The sequence below is a fragment of the Heptranchias perlo genome, chromosome 13 (assembly GCF_035084215.1).
Source record: "Heptranchias perlo isolate sHepPer1 chromosome 13, sHepPer1.hap1, whole genome shotgun sequence".
In the NCBI taxonomy this organism is placed as follows: domain Eukaryota; kingdom Metazoa; phylum Chordata; class Chondrichthyes; order Hexanchiformes; family Hexanchidae; genus Heptranchias; species Heptranchias perlo.
This window is the reverse complement of record NC_090337.1, coordinates 41,562,252-41,577,122: the sequence shown is the minus strand read 5'-3', so window position 1 is coordinate 41,577,122 and position 14,871 is coordinate 41,562,252. Positions and strand designations below refer to the sequence as shown.

The following is a 14,871-nucleotide window of genomic DNA, read 5'->3' as shown; positions in this document are numbered from 1 at the left end:
TAATATCAATGGAACTTCAGACATTTATAAAGATTGCATATGGCAAGTGGCATGGATAACAGTGCACCACTGACTTTCTTTATGAGTTTAAAATATTCCCATTAGTTATAAAGATCTTTGGCGTGTGTAAAACGACATCAATAATACATCACTGGTATGCTGGGGATTATATCTAAACAATGACAGTGAGCCACTGCCGTTCTCTCACAAGCATGAAGGACCCATTACTCACAAGCATGGCAGCCATGAGTGAGTTATGATGGCTTTCCACAAGTGAAAGAGTAGCTGGAAGTACTGAGGCATCCCACAAAACTGCAAAAATCCCTGGAATTCTTGTGCAGCTTTAAAGGAATTGTAGAACGGTGTGCATTGTTGGCAAATCTGATTAATTGTTGACTATTTACATATCTGTATGAGATCATTTATATTTTCACTTAGACTCACAAACTATACTGTGGCAATGAAAAAATAATTATCCCTCACAGCATATGTTCTTTTCATTCTATTGCCCACATATGCTTATGACAGATGATTCTCTCATGCATCAGGCATTCTCTTTTAAACAGATCCCAGAATCTGACATATGACACATATCATGTTCAACTTTTTTTACACAGTGTGCTATTATGCTGATACCCTGAAATAACAATAACTGTTACAGCAAAGCTAAGTGGCTTCGTTCCGAAGTGCACTGCACAGTATGGAAATCAGGGAAATAACAAGGAAAGCCCCAGATTTGATATCAGCCGATAGGTGCTACAATTGGCATCACTGGTCTAGAGAACGAAAGGAAAATCAGTACTACTCCCTCTCCTGTTTCTGACTGCTAATCAGTGACCTCTACTGCTAAATAAGGATGGATGTCACTTGAGGGTGGGATTAGACGTGCCTGCGATGCCTGCCATCTAGACTCGCTGTCTAGGCACACAGATGAAGATTGGCCATTGGTTAAGGTGCTTGTGTCTACAGAGCAAAACTCCAATAAAAGCCAGTGCCTTCAGGATAGGAGAGAAGGAAAATGAATTACAATAAAATCTGTTCAAAGTTGCCACCAAAGGGACTAAACAGCACTGCATTCCCATATAGATTTTGTTCTATACAACAGTAATGGCTTCCACAGTAGATTTTACAACCAGACAAAACAAAGAATAGCAATAAAAGAATCAAAAGCTGACATACCGATGCTCTGACCATCATCCCAGTAAAGACGGCCTTCAGCAACTTGATTATCATCCAAGGCAACGAGTAGTCCCAGGAAGTTTCTTCGGCTGTAAAATAACCTTGTTCTTAGTTAAATCTGATTTTATTGAGGTTTTCATATACATTTTATTAAAGTTACAGATCAATGACCGGCAAACAAATCAGTTTCTTACAAAATGTGTTGATATATTTTCTATAGAATTGAAAATGTTGAATTAGGCATCTAAATGCCAACAAAAAACTCAACCCAAACTTATATTCTACTTTTATGTTCCTGTGCACATTCCCTTTGAGACTGTTCTTGCCTCATCTTCAAATTTCAGGGCCTGAATTCTCTTATTCTCAAACGATCAGTATCTGCCAGTCGGCCTTCAACTAATTTAATTCCTGCTTCCGCCCACCTGCACCTGTCAAGCATTTTTGATGTTTAAATATATAAGATAGTTTTCCGACTCTGCGTTCTTCATAGGGGAACTTCACTTGTTGGGAGTGCGTGTTGGAAATTTTGGAGTTGCCCAAAATGCATTTTCTGTTGGTGAGCCTTCGAGAGTGTAAAGTTGGAAAATTATCTCTCTAAAAGATCATTTGCAATTGCGTCTCTAGTTCTTTATAAGAATCAGTTTAATTAAACTATCCTGATATATACACATTTACCTGTAATGTGTAGTGTTCGCTGGCTCTTGCCAGGGAATAATACAACCTCCTCTGATATGGAGATTTATGTGATCGAGTGGTGTCGGCATATCAATCCACTGATGTCTTGCTTCTGATGGGATGCTTTTGGCCTGTAGGAAACAAGCATTGCTAATAAAGAGTGCTATTTGTCTGTTCGAATTTCCAATTACAATTATCCTGAATTATTATCAGTTCTTGCTGCTGATTTATTGAACAACCCATATTACAAGGTTGCAAACTAGATTTAATATGATTTTCTTTTAATTTCTCAGTTAGTCACAAAAATATTTCAGGTTGAGTGGCTGGCATAAAAGAAATGTTGCACAATTTGTAAAATAAAAAAGAATGTTAATTGTACTGAACTAAACTAAGTGATTAGCTACCAAATGTCCACTAACAGATATCAAGACAAAAGATATGGGGGGGTGCAATTGATCCTTGCCTGCAGAGCAAAATGGGATGATAGCGAATCAGCAGCCCACTTTACACTGCAATTTTCTTTTCCCTTGGCTTGGAGTAAAATGGGCTGCCAATTTGCTAATTTGCCGATGTTAGTTGAGGGAAAAATGGTAACCAGGACAACAGAAGATGCTTTTCTTTGAACAGTATAACTGATGAGTGATGAAGTCATAAAGGTTTTGCATAGGATCTGCGCATATTTGATAAAATCTCATCTGGGTAACTAGTCAGTGCATGGTGCATGGCACACTTTGCTTTCATCTCTGGGATTGGGTCCAGCTCAGAATATTGGGATGGAATAAAATGAGTTTGACCAGATGCAACCTTGTTTCTAATAGGCAGGAGTCCAAAGCATAAAACTGCCCATAACATAAAGGTGGCAGATGCAATTGAATGCAGAGAAGTGTGAGGTAATACGTTTTGAGGGAAAAACAAGGAATGGAAGTATACATCCAATGGAAAGATGTTGAAAGGTGTGGAGGAACAGAGAGACCTAGTCGTTCATTATGTAATTTCCTGAAATGCAAGTGTTGATAGATAAAGCAATAAAAAAAGCCATCAGCATGCAGTACAAGAATAAAGATGTAATGATAAATTTGTATGGCTAGGCCATACTTAGAATATTATGTGCAGTTTTGGCACCTGATTAAAGAAAGGACATTAAAGGCACAGAGAGCAATGTAGATTCACCAAGCTGATGCCAAGAATGGGAAGCCGTAGTTATGAGGAGAAACTTGATATACTGGCACTATTTCCATTGAGGCAAAGAAGACAAGGAGAAGATTTAATAGAGGTTATAAAAAATTATTAAGTGTTTTTCTTATGTTTGCAAATACAGTAGCCATTTTGCTCACAAGTTCCCACGAGTAACAGTAATCTGCTAATTTATTTTTTGTTGATGTTAGTTGAGGGAACAATGGTGATCAGGACAACAGAAGATGTCTATGCTTTTCTTGGAACAGTAACATGGGACTTTTAAAGAATAATTTTCCGAGTACATACTGGACAGAATCAATTAGATCAATGGACGAGAAACTGCCAGTGGTTGAGGTTCTCTATTGTCAGCACGTACTCAACAATTTATCCCCCCGCGCCCACCCCCCACCCCCCACCCCCCACCCCCCCCTCCAATGTCCACCTCAGTCACCAGAACAGATCTAGGCCTTAGGTTAACACTTTATCTGACAATAAAACACACCCTTAGTACTCCACTAGAGTGCCAGTCTAAATTATGTGCTTGAGTTCTGGAATGGGTACTTTTAGCCCTTAACCTCACGATTCAATGGAAAGAATGCTACAAACTAAGCTAAGTTGAAACAATTGCTGGTGCATCTTCAGACTCTGACCTATTCTTTCAAAGTTAATTGGAAGGAAATTGTAAATTTCACTGTCCTCCCTTTCTATTTGTACAAGTGAAGTAAATGTCCTTTAATAAAATGAATGACGTAACTCTTTCAGTGAAGCCTACTGGGATTTACTGTAAAGGCCCATTTGTGCAACTAGTAGTGATGATAATGAATCTAACATGCATGGAGTCTGCCAAAGGCTTCAATTAATATAAATTAGAAAGAAACAGCTATTCCTAGTCCGACTGATAATTCAGCATTGCCTCTACCTACACGATTCCTACATTAACATGAGGATCAGATAGAAGTGAGAAATGAATGTTTGATTCTTTCAGACTGTACTGTAGTAGCTTTCTCTGCCTCTCTCACCATTTGATCATCCATCCACAGCATCCCATGTAAAAAAAACTAACTCAAGATCCAAAATATCATAACTCATCAGTTTGCCCGTGGAGTTTTAGTTTTGACACTTTAATATATTAACCAACTTAATATCATGCAACACACCAAGCATTATTTAAAACATGATTTGTTACAGAATAATCGATTATTTTTCTTCTGAACATTGATGTTCCTTTCTGTCCATGCACAAAAGTAGATAATAAAGGTCATTTATTTCAGATTTGAAAACAGTCAGGTTATGATCACTTTGTGAAAGTATGCAAAGCCAATTCAAGGAGGAATGCTTGTAAACATCTTTACCTGACAAATAGAAAATGGACAATTATGGTATTCTAGGCTCAGCAAGAAGAAATGATCTGATATGATATCAACTAATAGACGATAGACTGACAGAAGACCAGCATGTTTCTGTTTTTCGCCACTCCAAGATACATATTAACTATTCTTAACCTGGAAGAACATGTTGTCAAAATGCTCCTGTCCACTTGAACATAAGTGCAAGTAAAATGAATATTTGGCAAAGCACATTAGTAAAATTTGGCAGAGTTTTAGTTAATAGGATTTCTATAAAAAATTTAACAACATAAAAGAAAAACTACAATTATTGCCTCAATGTCATTGGCTGTGGTTATCTTTTAAACACAAATAAATCTTCAGTACTGTGACAGTAATGTTGCTGCTTTATCCTATGGTTTTAAATAACAGTATATTTTTGCACAATTTGTATATTGCACAATAGCATCTTTCAAGGTTTTATGGTGTAAACTTTTCAAAATTTCTCCTAATATATTCTTTTACTTCTTCATATATTATTAAGTTTGAGCATAATTTGAAATAACTTACTGTAAACCAGTCATACCAGCGAGAGTCAGGGACATATGCTCGTACAGTTGTTACCCCCTGAAACAAAGAGTAAGTTTGTGAAATAGTACTAGTATTTATAATCAATGATAGCCAATAGGTAAGTGTGCATTAAATAAATATGGATCCATACCTCATCCAGTGCAGGAGTAATCATCATTGCTCGACCCCAAAGGAACTGTCGATCAATATCCCATGTTGTTTTATCTTCAAAAAACCTTTATAAGGAAACAAGACAGAATCGTGAAGGCTTGTAGAATTAAGCACTTTTTAATCAGTGAGCACTGGATCATTTTAATGGACATACTCATGAAGTAATGGTCTTATTACTGTTCTGCCATCACGGTGAGCTTCATACATCAATGTGTAGAGAAATGGCAACAATTTGTAACGTATTAAAAGAATATTCTTTGAGATATTTTGGAATGTCTCATTCCAGGCCACAGGATCCTGTCTCTGAAAGATAAAAAATATGATAATTAAACCAACAGGTGTATAACTTAACCAAAGCTATATTCATTCCTTGTGCACTTAAACATTTCCTGGAAGAAACTTGAATTGTTCTGCTGCAGTAAGTCTTGAGTTCTTTTACAATCATGTGGGGGAAAAAAATTCTCCAAAGAATCCTGCATAGCTTTTTTGTTTGACCTTTGATTCCACAGATACAAGATATTATGCATATATACAAATTACAATTAGAGGACCCAGTTATAATGGAAACAGGCCACTAAAAATGTAGGCGTGAATTTCTGTGGGGGTTCTTTTGCTCGATTGTTGTAACTTTAATGGAAGAGCTGTGTAAAACCTGGACAATAAGCGTAAATGGCCCCCAGACAATCAGTATAAATAGCTGTTTACACCATTTTTCAATGGTTTCAGCAGCTCTTCAAACGAAGTTTAGTGGACAAGCGGGTAAACCCTGTGGAAATTCAGTCCCTTAATATGTCCATATTGGGGGGTATTTGGCTATAACATAGAATATGCTATACAAAGACCTGATTAGACTGCACCTGGAGTGCTGTGTTCAGGTCTGGGCACCGCACCTTAGGAAAGATATATTGGCCTTGGAGGGAGTGCAGGGTACATTTACTGGAATAATACCTGGACTCCAACGGTTAAATTATGAGGCGAGATTACACAAACTAGGGTTGTGTTCCCTGGAATTTAGAAGATGAAAGGGTAATTTGATCAAAGCTTTCAAGATATTAAGGGGAACTGATAGGGCAGATAGAGAGAAACTATTTCCGCTGGTTGGGGAGTCTAGAACTAGGGGACATAGCCTAAAAATTAGAGTCCAGACTTTCAGGAGTGAAGTTAGGAAACACTTCTACACACAAAAGGTAGTAGAAGTTTGGAACTCTCTTCCGCAAATGGCAGTTGATGCTAGCTCAATTGTTAATTTTAAATCTGAGATTGATAGATTTTTGTTAACCAAAGGTATTAAGGGATATGAGGCTTAGGCGGTATATGGAGTTAGGTCACAGATCAGCCATGATCTCACTGAATGATGGAACAGGTTTGAGGGGCTAAATGGCCTACTCCTGTTTCTATCTTCCTATGTTCCTAATATCTTATTTATCAGAAAGAAATATAGAACTTGCATTTATATAGCAGCTTTCACATTCTCACGACATCACAAAATGCTTCACAGCAAATTAGGTACTTTTGAAGTATAATTACTGTTGTTTTGTAGGCAAATGTGGCAACCAATTTGTGCACAGCAAAGTCCTATAGACAGCAGTGAGATAAATGATGAAGATAATCTGTTTCAGGTGGAGCTGGTTGAGGGATAAATGTTGGCCAGAACACGAGGAAAACTCCCCTGCTCTTTGAATATTGCCATGGAATCTTTTATGTCCACCTGAGAGAGCAGAGAGGGTCTCGGTTTAATGTCTCATCTGAAAGATGGCCCCTCTGATGGTGTAGCACTCCCTCAATACTGCACTGTTTTTTTTCAGTAATTTTATTTTACTAATTTTCCGCCCTTTCTCTCCTGCTGTGTCAGCCACCACCTGCCAGCATTTTACCCAAAGGTCCACTCCTCATGTATGAGGCCAGACAATGAGCTTTGGCAGGGCATTCAACACAAGGGACATCACAGCTCAGCACAAGACTGTTCTCACCCAGTGCAATTGGAAAGAGCACACATTTGAACATTTCAATTGCTTCCTAAATCCTTTTGGCTGAGGTCAGCTAAATCAGCCCAAAACAAACATGGGACCTTCTGGTAAAAATGTTCTGATTCTTGAAAATTGTTCATGACTTCAATAATTCTATTCTATTTCAACAAAGATGTTGTCTCGGCTTTCTCTCAGGCTAGTCTCTGATCAGCAAACCTATCATTCTATCCCTGAACCTGTCAGCAGATGGCCAGTATATATTGGTTAAAAAACTACATGTGCATCACACTAAAATTAATGCTAATATTAAAAAAAAGAAAAAAATACTTTAAATCAAACAGTTACTGTGGTTTTCATCAATAGGCACTTGTCCTGTTATGTTTTTTTTTAGAAAAGTTTAAAATCTAGTATGACATAATTTAAGCCATGTGATTTATTCAAGTTCACAACCATTTGAACTCTTGCTAGATTAGCTTATTACTAAAGTTAAATTCAATACATATTACACTAAAATCATTTAAGATAAACAGATTGTGAAAGGAAACTATTTTAGCTCTATTGCAAGGTTCCTCAACATGAAAACTTTAGACATGAGCCTGTACATGTTTATATTTGGATTCTTTCCAAGGCCTACATAATGTAATTAACATAACATTCATTCATCCAAATATATTATTTTACTGACAAGGTACACTGAGAGGCAGGTAAACAAATCTCTGTATTGCTTCGTGGTGGCTGTGCTCCTCAACTTATTTGTGTTTTCTGTCACTGATTGCCATGGATTTCAGAAATCCTGAAATATAATTGGTCTGAGCTGACACTCCTTTTTTCGGAGTAAGAAAAATGTGCCATACTAAATGGTTTATGCAATATTATTACATTTGACATAAAAACAAATTTATTTTTACTAATGATGTACAGATGCTATTTATTTTACATGATTGATTGACTATTCGCAATGAAAGATAATTAATTGCTGTGTATAGGTCTTATTACACAGTATTTCTAAATGGACTGTTTATCTATAAATGCATCATGTGTCCTTCATCCAGTTCAGGAGCCTGGTTGATAAGAAATGTTTTAAACTCATTGGTGGTGATTTTAACTTGTTGCCACTTACCGCTCCATTATCCTTGACGATGCAAACCTTGCCATGTTTTGGAAGGAGCTTATTGCTGGGTGGCCAAAGCATCTGCCTGTTTCAGCCCGTAGCTCACTTTTGATGTGCAAATCAGGGTTCTAGGACCCCATTTGCCATTTTAGGTTGGAACCTTTCAGAGTGTGCATTTCAGTTCCACGGACAATAGAGCTGAAGAGACCCAGCAAAAGTAAGTTTGAAATTATTTTATTGAAACAGAAGTGCTCCTTCAGGCCCCACAAAATAATCTGGGCCACTGCGGCCCCAGAAACCCGCCGCCCGTGATCGCGACTCCCCTGCACTTCCCTTGCCATCGGCCAGAGCAGCCCAATGGTGGCCAGCCTTAATCCGGTGAGCTGCATCAGGATGCCCATTTGGGGTCCTGCAGCTCGCCAGCTTGATACAAATTGTGGCCACCTCTTTGCCCCAGGTACGGGCAACTGTTCGGCACATTCCACCGGTCAGCACACCCCACCGGTCGGCCCACCCCACCGGTCGGCACACCCCGCCGGTCGGCACACTCCGCCGCTCATCACACTCCGCCCCTCGACACACACCACCCCTCGACACACACCACCCCTCGACACACACCACCCCTCGACACACACCACCCCTCGACACACCCCGCCCCTCGGCACACCCCGCCCTTCGACACACACCACCCCTCGACACACACAATTGTTGGGACACTCCGTCGCTCAGCACACTCCACCGTTCGGGTGCTGAAAAGTCAAAATTGTTCTAAACATACATTAGTCCATTGTTCTTTTAAAAATGTTTAAATTAATATCCATAACCTGAAAGCATTCCATACAGGAGAAGCATACTAATTTTAATAAGTCTTTCTTCCTCGGGCTCAAATTACCCTCCTTCATTTTGTCACACATTTTGCTCACAAAATGAAGCTGAATCAGACACTAAAATCCCAAGTTAGTTTTTCAATTGAAATTGTTAGTATAGCATTCAGTGGAAATATTGATTGATGGAAATGTTTCATATTTTGTCAATCAGTTCTATCAATTCACTTTGCGACTAGGTGCCAGACTAATTTCAAAAGAGAAAGGTAATTTTGGATTTCAGGCTCTGAAGAAACTTAGGAACAGGAGTAGGCCATTTAACCCCTCGAGCCTGTTCCGCCAATCAGTGAGATCATGGCTGATCTGTGACCTAACTCCATATACCCGCCTTAGCCCCGTATCCCTTAATACCTTTGGTTAACAAAAATCTATCAATCTCAGATTTAAACTTAACAATTGAGCTAGCAGCAACTGCCATTTTGCAGAAGAGAGTTCCAAACTTCTACTACCCTTTGTGTGTAGAACTTCACTCCGGAAAGTCCTGACTCTAATTTTAGGCCATGTCCCCTAGTCCTAGACTCCCCAACCGGCGGAAGTAATTTCTATCTATCCTATCAGTTCCCCTTAAAAACTTCGATCCAATCACCCTTAATCTTCTAAATTTGAAGGAATACAACCTAGTTTGTGTGATCTCGCCTCGTCATTTAACCCTTGGAGTCCAGGTATTATTCTAGTAAATCTACCCTGCACTCCCTCCAAGGCCTTCCTAAGGTGTGGTGCCCAGAACTGAACACAGTACTTCAGGTGTGGTCTAACCAGGACTTTGTATAGCTGTAGCATAATTTGTACCCTCTTGTCTTCTAGTCCTCTAGATATAAAAGCCAGCATTCAACTAGCATTTTTGATTATTTTCTGTACCTTTCCATAACATTTTAATGATCTATGTCCGTGGACCCCCAAGTCTCTTTGGACCTCCACTGTTTCCAGCTTTTCACCATTTAGAAAGTACTCTGATCTATTCTTTTTTAGGTCCAAAGTGGTTGACCTCAAACTTGCCTACATTGAAATCCATTTGCCACAGTTTTGCCCATTCACTTAATCTATTAATATCTCTATAATTTTATGCTTCCATCTACACTGCTTACAATGTTGCCTATCTTTGTGTCATCAGCAAACTTGGATATGTGGCTCTCTATCCCATCATCTAAGTCGTTAATAAATACAGTGAATAGTTGAGGCCCCAACACAGATCCCTGTGGGACATCACTAGCCACATCCACCTGCTCTTTATCCCTGCTCTCTGTCTCCTGCCACTCAGCCAATTTCCTAACCAGGTCAATAATTTGCCCTCAATTCAATGTTAGCTAACAGTCTCTTATGAGGAACTTTATTGAATGCCTTCTGGAAGTCCATATAAATAACATCCATAGACATTCCCCTGTCCACTATTTTAGTCACCTCTTCAAAAAATTCAATCAGGTTCGTCAGGCACGACCTAAACTTTACAAATCCATGCTGGAATTTTCAAGGTGTTCACTCACTCTATCCTTAATTATAGACTCTAGTAATTTCCCAACAACAGATGTTAGGCTAACTGGTCTATAATTCCCTGTTTTCCCTCTCTTACTGTTCTTAAATAGCGGAGTGACATGTGCAATTTTCCAATCTAAAGGAATGGTTCCTGAATCAAGAGAACTTTGGAAGATTATAGTTAGGACATCTGCAATGTCCTCACCTACTTCCTTTAAAATCCTGGGATGGAAACCGTCTGGTCCTGGGGATTTGTCACTCTTTAGTGCCATTATTTTCTTCATGACTGTTAATTTGCTTACATTAATTATGGTGAGTCCCCATCCCTGATTCAAAATTACTTTCCTTGGGGAGCCCGGCATGCTGTCCTCTTCCTCCAATGTAAATATTGACGCAAAGTAATTATATAACATGTCTGCCATTTCCTTATTTTCATTTACAGTATCACCATTATTAGTTTTTAATGGGCCTACATTGCTCTTAGCCACACTTTTTTTCCTAATATAATTGTAAAAAATTTTTGTGTTGATTTTGATATCCCTTGCAAGTTTCTTTTCATACTCCCTTTTTGTAGCTTTTACTATCTGTTTTGTCACCCTTTGCTGTTTTTTGTATCTCTCCCAGTCACCAGGACCTGTGCTATTTTTTGCACTTTTGTATGCTTTTTCTTTTAGTTTTATGCTGTCCCTTAGCTCTTTTGTCATCCATGGCTGTTTTTTTTGGGCAAGTAGAGCTCTTGCCCCTTAGGGGTATAAACTGGTTCTGTATCATGTTAAATTCTTTTTTGAACGCCTCCCACTGATCTTCTATCATTTTACCCATTAACAGATTTGCTCAGTTTACTGTGGACAGTCTCTGTCTCATCCTGTTGAAGTCGGCCTCACCTGAATTTAGAATCTTAATGGCTTATATGGGTTTATCCCTTTCAAACACAACATTGAACTTGATCATATTATGATTGCTATTAGATAAATGTTCACACACAGTTAGGCTGTTAACTAAATCTGGCTCCTTACTCATTATTAAATCTAATATGATCTGCCCCCTTGTTGGTTCTAGGACATATTGTTGCAGAAAGCTGCCCTGAACACACTCAAGAAATTTGCTACCTTTCTGACATGAGTTCATCTGCTGATCCCAATCAATATGAAAGTTAAAATCCCCCATTAAAACCATTCTGTCTTTGCTACATGCTTGTCTAATCTTTGCATTTATACATTCTGCCACTTCACAGCTGTTACCAGGGGGCCTAAACACAAGTCCCACTACAGTCTTAAATCCTTTTCTATTTCTTAATTCTACCCATAAAGTCTCCACTGCCTACTTAACTCACGTTATATTCTCTCTGATCATTGAAGTAATTTCATCCTTAATCACTAAGGCTACTCCTCCCCCTCTACCAGTTTCCCCATCCTTCCTGTAGACCTTATAACCCAGTATATTCAGTTCCCAATCCTGACCATCTTGCAGCCATGTCTCAGTTATGGCTACAATGTCATATGCTCTAAGTTGAATTTGTGCCTGCAATTCATTCAGTTTGTTCCTTATACTCCATGCGTTTGTTTAAAGACTGCTTATTTGGGCCTTCTGCTCTAATGTTGTTTTTCTCACACATTTTTTATTTCTCTCTCCTAATTTAATTACTTTACATCTTTTAGTTTTCCCTTTACCTGTAGTGCCTAAAGCATAATTTCTGACTATCACTCTACTCTCTTCCCTTTCGTTGTTTAGAATTATTAATTATACTACCTTTTCCACCTGAGACCTCCCTCCCATTTACGAATTTAAAGTCCTTGTGACCGCCCTATTTATCTTTTGCGCTAGGACCCTGGTCCCAGCCCGGTTCAAGTGGAGCCTGTCCCAATGGTACAGCTCCTTCCTGTCCCAATACCAGTACCAACATCCCATGAAACGGAACCCCTCATTCCCTCACCACTCCTTCAGTCACATGTTCACCTCCCAAATCTACTTATCTCTAGCCAATTTGCACATGGCTCGGGTAATAATCCAGAGATTATAACCCTTGAGGTCCTCCTTTTTAATTTAGCTCCTAGCCCCTGGTAGTCCCTGAACAGGACCTCTTGCCCACTCTTTCCTATGATGTTGGTCCCAACAGGGACCTCAACGACTGGATCCTCCCCCTTTCCAATATCCTCTCAAGCTGGTTCGAGATGTCTCTCACCCTGGCACTAGGTAGGCAACATACCATGTTGGACTCTTGATCCTGCTTACGAAAGATGCTATCTGTCCCCCTAATTCTCTTCTGTTTTCTTAGGACTGTGGGCTGAGTAACTTATAGCATGAAACTAAATTTTCTTTAAAAAACTAAACTTAATTTAATAAATTAAACAAGGCCAGTACTTGGTTCAACCTAAAAACAATTTGATTGGCATTGTAGAAATCAATTAAATAAATGAAATAGTTATGACAGGGCAGGAGATGTGTTGCAGCTGCAATATGTGGGAGCTACTGGACAGTTTTGTCCAGGACGACTACTTCTGCAGTAAGTGTCTGCGGCTTGAGGAGCTTCGACTCCGAGTTGAGGAGCTGGAGTCCAAGCTGCAGACATTGCGAGGCATCAGGGAGGGAGAAAGTTATCTGGACACTTTGATCCAGGAGGCAGTCACACCCCTTAGACTACATACCGTAGGATTGGCACGTGGTCAGGGACAGGAGGGTGTGACTGCGAATGAGACAGGTATGGGGATCCAGGAGGTAGCATTGCAGGAGCCTCAGCCTCTGCACTTGTCCAATAGATATGAGGTTTTTGCAGCCCTTGTGGACGAGTGCAGGGACTGCAAGAAGGATGAGCAAACTGGCCATGGCAACGTGGTTCAGGGGGCCATTCAAGTGGGGGGAGTAAAAAGGAATGTGGTTGTAGTAGGCGACAGTATAGTTAGAGGGATAGACACTGTTCTCTGCAGCCAAGAGCGAGAGTCCCAAAGGCTGTGTTGCCTACTCGGTGCCAGGGTTAAGGACATCTCCTCAGGGCTGGAGAGAAACTTGGAGTGGGAGGGGGAGGATCCAGTTGTTGTGATCCACGTAGGTACCAACGACATAGGTAGGACTAAGAAAGAGGTTCTGCTGAGGGAGTTTGAGCAGCTAAGGACTAAATTAAAAAGCAGAACCACAAAGGTGATAATCTCCGGATTATTACCTGAGCCACGAGCAAATTGGCACAGGGTAAATCAGATCAGAGAGATGAATGCGTGGCTTAAAGATTGGTGTGGGAGAAGTGGGTTTCGATTCATGGGGTACTGGCACCAGTACTGGGGAAAGAGGGAGCTGTTCCGTTGAGACGGGCTTCAACTGAGCCATGTTGGGACCAGTGTTCTGGCAAACCGAATAACTAGGGCAGTAGAGAAGGCTTTAAACCAAATAGAAGGGGAGAGGGTTCAGGTGCGGCGAAGTTTAGATTGATAAAGAGAAAAGAGTAATACAGGAAAGTGATGGGCATAATAAACAGAGTATGTCAGGAAGGGACAGTGCGTACAAATATAGGAGTGCAATAGCAAATGGGGCCGGGGTAGGAAAGAATGGTAAAAAGACAAAATTAGCATTCGTAATAAGATAGATGAATTGACGGCACAAATAGAAACAAATGGGTATGATCTCGTGGCCATTACAGAGACATGGTTGCAAGGTGACCAAGGTTGGGAGCTAAATATTCAGGGTTATTTAACATTTCGGAAGGATAGGAAAAAAGGTAAAGGTGGTGGGGTAGCTCTGTTAATAAAGGATGAAATTGGTATAATAGTGAGAAATGATCTTGGCTCAGAAGATCAAGATGTTGAATCAATTTGGGTGGAGGTAAGAAATAGAAAGGGAAAGAAATCACTGGTGGGAGTAATATATAGGTTCCCTAACTGTAGCTACACTGTAGGGCAAAATATAAATCAGGAAATAAGGGGGGCTTGTAAAAAAGGTAATGCAAAAATCACTTTCACATAGATTGGACAAATCAAATTGGCAAAAATAGCCCTGAAGAGGAGTTCATAGAGTGTATTAGGGACTGTTTCTTAGACCAATATGTCAGGGAACCAACCAGGGAACAGGCCATTTTGGATCTGGTAATGGATAATGAAACAGGATTGATTAATGATCTCAAAGTAAAGGACCCCTTGGGAAAGTGATCATAACATGATAGAATTTCACATCCAGTTTGAGAGCGAGGATCTTGGGTCTGAAACTACTGTATTAAACTTAATAAGGGCAATTATAAAGGAATGAGGGTGGAACTGGCTAAAGTGGACTGGGTAAACAGATTAGATGGTATGATGGTGGATAATCAGTGGCAAATATTTAAAAAGATATTTTATGACTCGCAACAAAAATATATCCCT

General features: G+C 39.7%; 1 protein-coding gene across 2 annotated transcripts in view; it reads right to left on the bottom strand.

Moving 5' to 3' along the window:
• The window catches only part of si (sucrase-isomaltase), a 130,942-nt gene that overhangs the window by 12,661 nt on the left and 103,410 nt on the right, over positions 1-14,871 (bottom strand). For both annotated transcript variants that reach the window (XM_067995363.1, XM_067995364.1), the window contains exons 42-46: positions 5,251-5,399; positions 5,077-5,161; positions 4,926-4,982; positions 1,855-1,985; positions 1,180-1,268 (exon numbers count right to left, since the gene is read on the bottom strand). In XM_067995363.1, coding sequence (XP_067851464.1) covers positions 1,180-1,268; positions 1,855-1,985; positions 4,926-4,982; positions 5,077-5,161; positions 5,251-5,399 — 511 coding nt within the window. The remainder of the gene's footprint in view (positions 1-1,179; positions 1,269-1,854; positions 1,986-4,925; positions 4,983-5,076; positions 5,162-5,250; positions 5,400-14,871) is intronic.